This window comes from Emydura macquarii, unplaced genomic scaffold (assembly GCF_026122565.2).
Source record: "Emydura macquarii macquarii isolate MOO-44397 ecotype Brisbane River unplaced genomic scaffold, CSIRO-AGI_Emac_v2 contig_1253, whole genome shotgun sequence".
NCBI lineage: Eukaryota > Metazoa > Chordata > Testudines > Chelidae > Emydura > Emydura macquarii.
In genome coordinates this window covers 54,419,717-54,431,831 of record NW_027131390.1, presented here as the reverse complement: position 1 = coordinate 54,431,831, position 12,115 = coordinate 54,419,717, and the positions used below count along the sequence as shown (strand labels likewise).

The following is a 12,115-nucleotide window of genomic DNA, read 5'->3' as shown; positions in this document are numbered from 1 at the left end:
GGACCCTCGACACCGCAGGGAGTGATAGATCAGTGGCCGAGAAGTGATGAGCGAGCCGCTCAAAACAAGCCCAGTGAGTACCGCTGGGTAGCACAAAGCACAGGTCGTGTACTGGGTTAAGTGGAAGTGCCTGTTGCCTGCCTGGAGCAGTCCCAGGATACTCTGTCCAGCCTCTCACCAATATAGGCGATCCGGGAAATATTTGCTGCAGCTAAAGCTCCAGGGATTGACTGTAGCCTCCCTGAAGGCCCACCAAGCAGCCATATCAGCCTTCCATCAACTGCTGGAAGGGGGATTGTAGTCCTCCCACCAGATGGCGGTTAGGTCTCTGAAGGGGGTGAGAGACTCTATCCATAGGCCTGCGATCCAGTGCCTCCCTGGGATCTCGACCTGGTCCTTCCCAGCCCACGGCCTCCCTGCCCCCCAAACCCACAACGTCATGCCCTCTACTCTGGCCTTCCAGGAAGGTGGTCTTCCTGGGGGTATTTACCTTGGCAAGGAAGGTCTCCAGGATCAGAGCTCTGACCTCAGAGCTCCTCCCACATTCTGTAGTCTATAAGATAAGGTGGTCGCCCAGTCTCCTTGGACCAATCATATATTCTCCCCAGGTTTCCCCGAACCACATGGTTTGGAGGGGAGGAGAAGGCAGCACTCTCTAAAACACGAGTGGGGCCCTGGCTTCTACATCAGATGTACGAGGCTGTTCTGGAGAGCGACGCAGCTCTTCCTCGCAGCATCCAGCTGGATGAAAGGTTCATCAGTCTCTGCCCGGCACAGTTTCCTTGGGAATAATTTCCTGCATCATGTTCGGCCATGAGCAGGAGAAGGTGCCGCTTCCGGACGCCACAGCTCACCCAACAGAGCTCAAGCTCCATCTACAGCCTCCCTAGCAGAAGTGCTAGGGCAGGGCATCTGCAAAGCAGCTGCCAGGCTGGTGATGCATACCTTCATGTCCCACCATGCCTCTGTCTAAGTCACGGGAAGGAGTGGGCTTCAGCAGGGCTGGGCTACAGGCAGCTCACCACTAACTCCGGCCCACCTCCAAGGAAACTCCTTGTTAGTCCCCTATAGTGGAATGGACATGAGCAAGCACTCGAAGAAGAAAACAAGGTTACTTACCAGTAACTGATGTTCTTTGAGATGTGTTGCTCATGTCCATTCCACAACCCACCCCCCATCCCGGAGTTGGCAGAAAGAAGGGACTGAGGGGGCATAGAGCTGGCAGCGCCTCATATACTGCGGCATGTCCACAGGGGTCCAGGGGGTGCTGGAGCTGGCCCCATGGGAACTGCTAAGGGGAAAAAAGTTCCTGTAGCCATGCCGGGAGGCATGAACACACCTATAGTGGAATGGACATAAGCAACACATCTTGAAGAACATCAGTTACTGGTAAGTAACCTTGTTTTTTGCTGACCTGAATGAGTGATACTGAAATCAGCTATTTGGAAATACAGTACCAGGTAGATCTTTGTGCCAGATCCGAGCCATACAAACACATGTTTGATGCTGATGATGTTGAATTGATGCCACCAAAAAAAAAATCACTTGCATGTGGTCCCACCTGATGAGGAAACACTCAGAGGGACAGGGAGGTGACTCCTGCCATCACCTCCAATCCATTTTGCCCACTGTCACCCACCCCAGCATCAGACCAGCTTTCTAGCACCTGTTGTCTTTCAGGAGCAGCCCATGCTACCTCTCCCAGCCAGCAGCAAGTAACCAGGCAACCAAGCTGCTCTCCAGCAGACTAAAAGCAGCCCAGCTGGCCCTCCTGGTTGGAAGTTGGTTTATAGACCAACAATCTATCCTTATGAAAAAGTTAAGTTACAGAAACACAACAGGTAGCCATTGTGGCAAATAGCATAACTTCTACTTTTGATTTGTGGGCTAGGTTACAGTTTAAAATACAAAATCATCCCAGGGCACCTCATTAGGATCCACATGCACACCCCTTGCATACACTCCACCCATCTATACTGAAACCAGAGCCAGAGCAGATGAGAAATTTTGCAAAATCCACGCGTGGAATTATTCTGTGACTATGAAACACACGCAACAGTTAACAAGCCAAACGTGGTACAAACTTCTTGCTGTTTTCACAGTCTTTGTGGAAAAAAACAAAGTTACATAAAGGAGGTGGGGGAGGCCAGTTTCCTCAGAACACCTCCTCCCTAGCCCCAGCAAATTAAACACAGCCCCACCAACAGCAGTAATATTCAGTGAACATAATGAGTAAAGCAAATGTGGTGTGAAAGAACTGGCTATTTTCATAGTATTCATGCAAAAAAATCCAAAATTATATAAATGGTGATAAAGGTGTGTTTCAACTCCCTCCCCACCCCAGAGGGACCTAATGTACAAAAATCATCTCAGCAGTGTCGTCCCCTTCCCCTCCACCCCCCCATTACTCCTTCCTTGTCTCCACCACTGGCCTCAGGCTTTTCCATTAGGCTGCCACTGATGTCCTCTGGAAGGCAGGGTATTTTCATTCTGAATGAAAGCCTCTACATTCCCTGTACGTACTGTAGTGCCTGCTACACTAAAGAGGCACTGAATAGAAGTGCGATGGCAGGCAGGAGAGCTAGGTGCTGCTTGCTAATCCAGTGCTGGTCACACATCCTTCCTCAGCTGTCAGTAACAAAGGGGGTCTGAGTCAATGGGTACCAGCACTGTATCCTGAAAATCTCTCTCCACCATCTTCTCTGCAACAGCAGCGCACTCCGATTCCTCAGAGTGGGGTGCGGCAGCATGGACCTGTCACAGGGCATGCCTGCCTTGTAACGCGCTCTGCTGGCCAAGCGTGGTGCTGCAGACACTCCCTGTCTCCATTTCCTCCTCAGGGTTTACCAACTCTCCCAGGGGTTCGTGTAACTCAACCCTCCAGTTAGGTCACTCTCACAATACTCTTCCAGGGTAAGAAAAGTCCAAATAACCCCAGTACTATCATTAAGAGAGGAAAGTCAAATGCACAAGCTGGGAAATAACTGGCCAGGTAGTAGTACTGCTGAAAAGGCTCTGGGGGCTAGAGTGGATCAGAAATTGAATATGAGTTGACAACGGGAAGCAGTTGCGAAAAAGGCTAATATCATTCTGGGGTGTGTGTGTAAGACATGGGAGGTAATTGTCCTGCTCCATTTGGCAATGGTGAGGCCTCACCTGGAGTACTGTGTCCAATTCTGGGTGCCACACCTTAGAAAAAATATGGGTAAATTGAAGAGAGTCCAGAGGAGAGCAACAAAAATGTTAAGAGGTTTAGAAAACCTGACCTTTGAGGAAAGGTTAAAAAAAAACTTGGCATGTTTAGTCTTGAGAAAAGAAGACTGAGGGGGGTACCTGTTATGAGTCTTCAAAATGTTAAGGACTATTATAAAAAGGATGGAGATAAATTGTTCTCTGTGTCCACTGGAAGTAGGACAAAAAAACAAGGGTTTAATCTGCAGCAAGGAAGATTTAGGTTAGATATTAAAAAAAACTTTTCAACTATAAGAGTAGTTAAGCTCTGTGTACACTGGTGACCTGCCCAACAGGGGGTGGTGCAACTCTTCCTTAAGCCCAGGCTCTGAAGAAGGCCACAGCACCTTGCTTTAAGGGGAAAAGTTAGTGGGTTATGAGTCTTTAGCCCCCAGCACTTAAACGGGACAGGCACAGCAAAGTGGTCTGTAGCCCTCAGGCAGGGCAGGGCAGGCAAAGTAGTCTATAGCTCCCAGCAGTCAGACAGGCGGGGCTGGTAAAGCTCGGTATCCTCTGGCAGGCAAGTTCAGAGAAGCCAAGTACTTCTGGGGTGGTTAGGGAAGGGGAGAGGGGGACACAGGCCCACGCAGCTCCACTGCATCCCAGCCCAGGACCCTATTAGTGGCAAAACAGTTTGCCACTGAGTCAGCAGGCTTCCAGCTGCAACACACTGACTGGTTCGACCACAGACTCAGCCACTCTGTTCGGCTATCCCTGGGCTACTTTCTCCCACCCAGCACCCAGGTACCTTTAGCCAGGGGTATTCCTCCAAGTCACTGGGGTAGACACGAGCAGGAGTCCCACGAGTCCCTTACTGTCGGCTGGCAGCAGGTCCAGAAACTCCTTGGGGCCGTCCGTGGATGGCAGCTTCTCCAGGTCCCAGGGTGTCCTCCGGTACACCGAGCTCAGGCAGCTCCAGTGGGTCCCCAGCGGTGGGTAGCTCCTCTAGGTCAGGGCCGGCCTTGAGGGGTTTCTCCCAATCAGTGGTCTCGTGTAGCTCTTCCCAGTCACTAGGGCCCAACAGCCCGGGCAGGCCTTGGAGACTCCGGTCGATGTGTTTGTTCCGCACAGCCACGGGGCCTGGGTCAGGCCCACACTGCTACCTCGGGGGAAGGCACATCCTTCTCTGGCAGCAGCTTCCCTCTGACTGAGCTGCTAAGCCAGCCTTTTATGTTTCCCCTTCCTGTCCTGGCTCTGCCCCTCTGCTCCCAGGGTATTTGACCTGCAGGGCCTTGTTCTGCCCAGCAGAGGTGTTACGACCCTTCCTCAGGCCCAGGTTCTGAGGAAGGCCACAGCGCCTTGCTATGCTCTGGAATAGGCTTCGTAGGGAGGTTGTGGAAGCGCCATCGAAAGTTTTTTAAGAACAGGCTGGACAAACATCTGTCAGGGATGGCCTAGGTTTACTTGGTCCTGCCTCAGTGTAAGGGACTGGACTTGATGACCTCTTGAGGCTCCTTCCGAGCCTGCATTTCTATGATTCTGTAATTCTTGCCAATATCAGCCACTTCTGATTCAACTTCATTAAATTAATGAAAATCATTCTGAAATCTGCTACGACGTCTTCAGGCTTTATGTGGAGTGAAACGGTTTACTTGAAATCTTTTCATGACAACTGACAAGTCCATAATCGTCTTAGGTTTTTTGTGTGAATGTGTGTGATCAGGTATATTGTGCAGCTCTGAGTGAAGAACTTATTGTATAAAAAGCTAAGTCAAAGTAATTAGTTTTGCACTAAATTATACAAGTGGAAAACGCTGTGGTCATTTTTAGCTCTTTCAGGAGGTGAGCACCAAAGTGTGGGGTGAGCTCTTGCAATAGTTCTATCTCCTGCACTCACAAACCTCAGTGAGAAGTTCCAGTGGGTTTATTTAATGTAAATTGACTTTGATTGGGGTATTGTTTTTATATTTCTTCTGTAAGGTCAGGCTTTTCAGCATAGACATGCATCCTAAGCGTTTGAATTGTTATTCTTCTACTATTATCCTACTTGAGAACTGCTATCTGATCAAATCCATATTTTTAAATTATGTATTTTTAGGCAGATGGAAGAGTAGTTTACCGGCAATGTGTGATCTTCCCTGCAAATGTTGGAAAATTGTGGATTTTTTTTAATATTGCCTTATCAGTTTCTTCTTTTATTACTGATGACTTCATTCTGTTTGAATTCAATGCTTCAGTTTCTTTGGGGTAAACTAATAGATTATGTATGCGATATTTGCACCGCACTGATTGAATTCATCTGGTGAGTTTGAATGTGGTTCATATATTCACATAATTGTCAGGAACCAAGTTGAAATTCAGAACTGTTGCATGAGCATTGGAGAAAGCATCATATTCATCTCACATTACTCCAGAGTGAGTGAAACTGTTTTATGTTACGCTGGCACAGCCCTAAATTCTCTCCCGATATAAAGAGGGAGACTTGGGCCTTAAAAGGCAATAAGTTTGCTGATAGAAATAGAGAAAAATCAGGGGGATTTTCATCCTCAAAGGCTATGCTTATTGTTTATATGTTCTGGATAAAATAGAGCACATTGCTGAGGTCTGCTTTTATTAAACAATTAACTTTTCTTTCAAAAACACCTTTTACTTATATTTTCTTGTTTAATCTTATTGCTGCAATCTGCAATTGAATTTGGGTTGACTCTGTGTTTTACTTTATATAAAAAAAAAAAAAAGAACCAGCCAAATATAGTCTTTAACAAGCATCGAGGGAAAGGTTCCCTACACTGTCCCCTTGCACATCTGTGCATGAATGGTCCATGTGCTTATGTGATTAGCATCTGTATTGTTTTGCATACATGCACAATGAAAGAGTTAAGGTTTCAGGATAAGAGAATATATGAGTATGTGCCTCAATATTAAGGTTTTGTTAGTATGAGTTTGAGGTGACCACATTAGTGTGAAACCATTAGGCACACATCTCAAATAAGTGCCAATAAAACCTTTATTCTGCCATGTCATCTGCATTTGCCATATATTACATGGTACAAAAAAACGTTTTAAAAGAGTTCCATAGACTCGGGCTAGCAGAGCTCGTGCTGCTGCTTTAGCCAGTGCTTCTTGAGTTCCAAACTTGAAAATGGTGGCATTATTACAGATGGAAAAGTAGTATCCGTTAATTTTAAATGTTTGCAAAATACATTCATCCCTAATCCTGCAAAGACTTAGTCATGTTTTGAACATCACGTACTGTGAGTCACCCTATTGACCTGATTGCGACTACTCCTGGTGCATAAAGTTCAGCACATGCATAAGTCTTTGCAGGATTAGGGCCCAATACATTTTACAAACTTTTAAAATTAACAGATACTACTTTACCATCTGTCGTCATGTCACGATTTTATAGTTGAACTTTTTTTCCTTTTTCTCAGGGCTGAAACCCTAGTTCTTCCTATAATTGAGAGTGGGATTCCTGTCTTTTTTATGGTATAGGATTTTTAGTTTCTAGCCCTGACAGATCATGAAATATCAAACCAAAAAGCTGAAACTGCTCCAGGTCTGAATGCAACCTATCTTTTACCTCAGATAAACTCAATTTCAGGGAAAATTCCCATATTTAGAGTGAAAAAGTAAATATTTCTGTGGCAGATTATTAATTTATTTATTCAAATATGGTAGCCATTTGTCATTCTTCATAGGAATGAATTAATGGGCAGAGTACAGGTGAGAGAGTTAGAGTTGCAGGATATGTTTATTACATTGGTATCAGCACTGTATGTGGGATGGGGAGTGTACATATGTAATGAATTATTTTATTTTCCAGTGGATGTCCAGCTGGTGGGAATGCAGACCGTATCCAGAAGTTACGGAAGGAATACCATCAGGCCAGGCGAGACGGTTTACCGTTCTACGAGGATGATGAAGTGAGAACACGGCCATCTGATTATGATCAGCACTGGGTAGGTTCACAGCAAGATGCTAACCAACAAATCTTTTTGCAGTAGGGAGAGCTTGCAGAAGACACTGGCTAGTTTATTTCTGTTTTCCGGGTACTTTGTCTCTGTCAGTTTAACATGAATATTTAGGTTTTGTAAGTAACTCCAGCTCATCAAACAAATCATTTATATGATTTAAACTCTACTAAAGTGAGTCATTTCAAATGCTGTCATGTCCATCCACTGTTAGACATAGGCGCTGGCCCTGATTCACACCATCTCAGGGGTAGCTCGCAGAAGGCGGGCCCAGCCAGCATGAAACTTTTTGGTACATGAGGTGGCACTAGGTCTCTTAGCAGGGTGCAGTATGGTCTCTCTGCTCATCCTGCCATTTCCCTTTGGGCTGACTAGGAGATTAGGAGAACACAGACTTGAATTGTGCCTGGTTGCTGCATGGGAATGAGGAGATGCAAGTGTGAGGGGCAAGGTTACTTACCCAGGTGTGCAAGGGCCATTAACAGTCTGGGCCTGACGCTTCCCCAGTGAAAAAATTACTCCCTTGCCCTTTTATAGGGCCTTCACTCAGAGGATCTATCTCAAAATGAATTGAATTAAGTCTTATAACACAACTGTCTAGTAGGAAAATACTGTTTTCCCCATGTTACAGCTCAGGATGCTGGGGCGCACCAAAGTACTATGACTAATCCAAGGGCATACAGTGCCAGTGTGTGATAGAGCCAGCAATAGGCTCCAGAGCTCCCAACTCTTCTGATGCCTTCAAATTATGGACTATCTTAATCTCACAGGAGACCATTATGGGGTCAGTCCTGCAACTCTCATTTCTGCCTAAACAAGAATTTCAAGGTTGTGCTTTGTGTCTCTAAAAACAAATAAAGCCAATCAACGTTCAAACATGACAGTTACGTGTAATTTTACACACACGTAATATACACTTGTGATGGTGATAAAACCAAGTTGTTTTTTGGTTTTTATGTACAGAGGGACGCTAACTGAAGATTTCAATTTTCCATTCAAACAGATTGTCTGGCAAGTTTGGGGAATACTGGGGACATTGATGATAATACTTATACAAAATCAGCAATACTTGGGTTTGAAATCTCTGGCATGCTACACTACATGGCACAATTTAAACTAAATTCAAACTTTATTTCTTCTTTGAGTGCTTGGTCATGTCCATTCCACTATAGGTATGTGCACGCCTCCGTGCACGGTTACCCGCAACTTTTTTCCCCTTAGCAGATCCTGTAGGGCCGGCTCCAGTGCCTCCTGGAGCCCCGCGCACATGCCGCGGTATATGAGACGCTGCCAACCCTACACCCCCTCAGTCCCTTCTTTCCGCCCATGATGGTTGCTGGAACTAGCCTTGCTCAGAGCAGGCACTCTTCACCTTCTTTGGACTCGTTTGTTCTGCAGCTTAGTTTTAGTTAGTTAAATAGTTAAGTGTTGTGGGAGATAAGGCAAGTCCCTGCTGTGACTTCGCGCAGCCAGGCCATGCCCCAGTCACCGGGCTTCCTCCTGTGGGAAGGCCTTCCTGCTCAGTGACCCCCTCGACCACTGCCTTAAGTGTCTGAGGGAAGCCCACAGAAAGGACAAGTGCAAGATCTGCAGGGTTTTCAAACCGAGGACTCAAAATGACCGAGAAATCCAGTTGAAAGCCATGTTGATGGAGGCAGCGCTCCGCCTGGCGTCCGAGCTGACCCGCTCTCCCTTGGCACCGAGCGTGATTTCGGTACAGAGCGCACTGTAGGCACCGCCCTCGACTTGGGACCACGCAACATCGCCGGCACCGAAGAAGAAGAAGCAGTGCGCGGAGCGCGGACACGCCCCTGTGCTGTCGGTATGGGCAGGGTCGAGTACAGAGATGCACCGACCTCAGCCTGTCGAGACTCTTCCTCCGGTGCCTGCATCTCCAGTCAGGGATCCTCCCCCAACTCGTGGGGGTGGGAGAGTGCCCCTGCCGACACTGTCAACACCAGAGGCTTTTCAGGTGGCAAGAGCCTTGTTGGCCTTGCCTATGCCACCTCTGCCCCCCCCTTCCACCGAGAGAAGGGGCCGATATCACGGGGGAAACCCGCGTTGGGTCCCCCTGAATGGTGGAGGAGATCCCCAGTATGGGGAGGAAGATCTCCCGCCGGACCGTCACCTAGAGTAGAGCAAAGCCGCTCCTCTAGTAGTAGCTCCAGGTCAGTGTCGTCAAGCCAACCAACTCTGGCACGGGATGTGGAGTCTCCCTCTCGGCGCCAACATCGATCCCTAGCACCAGAGGCAGCGCAAGCCAGGAGGCGGGCGCCAGTCGAGGTCTGTCAGGCGGTGCTTGGACAGCTTCCATTCCCACTGCCCGGCACCAAGGAGTTCACCCACTCCCAGGCGGTGCAGAACCTGGTCGGAGGAGGAGGACCCAGCACCGATGAGTTCGCCCGCATTGAAGCGGCGAGGAACCTGGTCATCACCAGAAGACCCGGCACCACAGAGTTCACAGCGCAGAACCTAGTTGCCGGAGTCTGGCTCGGTACTGAGGAGTTTGGGACAGTGCTGACCTTGGTCACCGAAGGCTTCCACAGAGCTACAAGGCAAGTGGTGTCAGAAATCGTTGGTACCGAGACGACGCTCCAGTACCTTTAGCTCTTCGGAGGACAACCCCGCTCGTCAGCACTGCTCGTGGTGTTGGAGGCAGTCCTCATTGTCCTCCAGGTCGGAGGCATCAAGGGGGCGGTTCTCAGCACAGAAGGGTACACGTGACCTTGGATGAACATAGTACCGTAGGTCCAGAGCCTCTGACTCCAATGATACGTCGGGGTCTTCTGGGGGGACAGTCGTCAGGCCAGTCAATGCCCCCATAAAGTGCCAGAGCCCGTGGCGCAGTTAGCCCCAGGCTAGAACCAGGGACAATGGCTGCAACAATGGCCTTATTGGCCCTATGGGGTCTCCAGGTGGGACCGGGGCCCCAATCCATTAAATCGTCGGGGGTGCAGTCCGTGCCTCCTGTACAGAAGAAGGCCCATCGGCATCACTCCTCGGACGAAGAGTCGGACCCCCAGGAGGGCACCTCAGCGGGTACAACCCTTCGCCAGGAGGGGACACACCCACAGGCTGCACCACTGCAATCCTCCTCCTCCTCACCTGATGAGGCAGTCTCCCAGGACCACTCTGTGCCACTGGATGATTTCAGGGTACACCAGGAGCTGCTCAAGAGGGCTGCCTCCAACTTGGGGCTGGAGGTGGAGGAGCTAAAAGAGGCCGCAGATAGCCTCTATAATGTGCTGGTGGCGGCTGCCCCAGCTCGAGTGGCCCTCCCATTCCATGAAGGGGTCCTTAAGATTGTGAAGGACTTGTGGCAAACCCCTTCCTCGGTCGCCCCGACGTCAAAGGCGGCCGAGAAGAAATATTATGTCCCGGCCAAGGAGTTTGAGTATTTGTTCACACACGCCGCCCCGGGAACTTTGGTAGTAGATGCTGTGAACCAGCGGGATAGGCAAGGTCAGCCAGGATCAACTCCCAAGAACAAGAACAATAAGAAGCTGAACTTGTTTGGGAGAAAGATTTATTCCATGGCAAGCCTTCAGTTTAGGATTGCCAACCAGCAGGCTCCCCTGGGCAGGTATAATTTCAACCTGTGGGACTCTCTCAGATAGTTCGCTGAGGCCCTGCCCCAGGACCAGGCCACAGACTTTAACAGTATCGTGGAAGAGGGAACCGTGGTAGCTAGAGCAGTGCTCCAGATGTCCTGGGAAGCTGCTGACTCAGCGGGCAGGGCTATAGTGTCTGCCATCAGTATGTGAAGGTGCTCGTGGCTGCAGTCCTCAGGCCTGTCCCAAGAGGTGCAGCAGTCTATTCAGGACCTCCCCTTTGATGGGTTGGCCTTTTTCTCGGACCAGACTGATGCGAAGCTGCACGGTCTGAAGGACTCCAGGGCCACGCTTTGCTCCCTGGGCCTTTACATGCCCCGGTTTTCTGGGCGTGAGTCATGGCCCCAGGTGCAGCAGCAACCAAGGCCTTAGCCAAGGCCTTTCCAACCCTATAGACAGAGGGATAGAAATAGGGGGTTTAGAAGAAGAAATCAGCTCCCTAGCTTGTCCTCAGCTCCCCAGCAAGGGCCCCCCAGGAGTTCGGGCAACCAAAGGAGGCAATTTTGATGGTGCGCCTGAGGGTGGTGCCCCGACTGCTCTCCTGGATCTGCCCCGCCCCTTCCTAAACAGGTTAAGGCCCTTTTATCCTGAATGGGCAAAAATCACTTCGGACCACTGGGTCCTTGGGAAAGTCTCAGGGGGCTATGCGCTGCAGTTTACATCTACCCCCTCCCCAACTTTCCCCTCTTCCTTCCCTCTTCAGGGACCCCTCTCACGAGCAGCTCCTCTTACAGGAGGTGGACACCCTCCTCAACACAGGAGCAGTGGAAACAGTCCCTCAAGGCAGAAGGGGGAAAGGGTTCTATTCGAGGTACTATTTCCAAGGCGAAGGGGGGTCTGAGACCCATATTAAACCTGCGTTGTCTAAATAAATATGTCAAACAGCTCAGATTTTGCATGGTCTCCCTAGCTTCCAAAATCCCTTCTCTGGATCCAGGAGACTGGTATGCCGCCCTCAATCTCAAGGATGCATACTTTCATGTGTCTATCCTCCCCAGCCACAGGCACTTTCTTTGCTTCATGGTGGCTGGCTCCCACTACCAGTTTACAGCCCTGCCCTTTGGCCTATCTTTGGATCCCAGGGTGTTTACAAAGTGCATAGCGGTAGTGGCTGCCCACCTGAGACGAAAAGGTGTGCACATTTTTCCTTACCTAAATGATTGGCTGATCAGAGGCAGGTCCAGGTCCCAAGTGCAGGACAGTGTGACCCTCACTTGCTCTCTGTGCCACAGGCTGGGGCTACTCATACACGAACAGAAGTCCACATTAACCCCAGTGCAATGCATAGAATTCATTGGGGCTACCCTGGACGCCTCCAGGCCAGAGCCTTCCTGCCTCAGCCACGTTTCGAGGCAATGG

The 12,115-nt window shown here is 49.4% G+C and overlaps 1 protein-coding gene across 6 annotated transcripts in view; it reads left to right on the top strand.

Annotated features, from left to right (window-relative positions):
- PARD3B (par-3 family cell polarity regulator beta) overlaps positions 1-12,115 on the top strand; it is a 656,325-nt gene that overhangs the window by 582,951 nt on the left and 61,259 nt on the right. For all 6 annotated transcript variants that reach the window (XR_010919815.1, XM_067548843.1, XM_067548841.1 and 3 more), the window contains one exon: positions 6,998-7,133. Coding sequence is in view for 5 of the 6 variants with exons in the window: in XM_067548843.1 (XP_067404944.1) it covers positions 6,998-7,133 (136 nt within the window). In the remaining variant the exon portion in view is untranslated. The remainder of the gene's footprint in view (positions 1-6,997; positions 7,134-12,115) is intronic.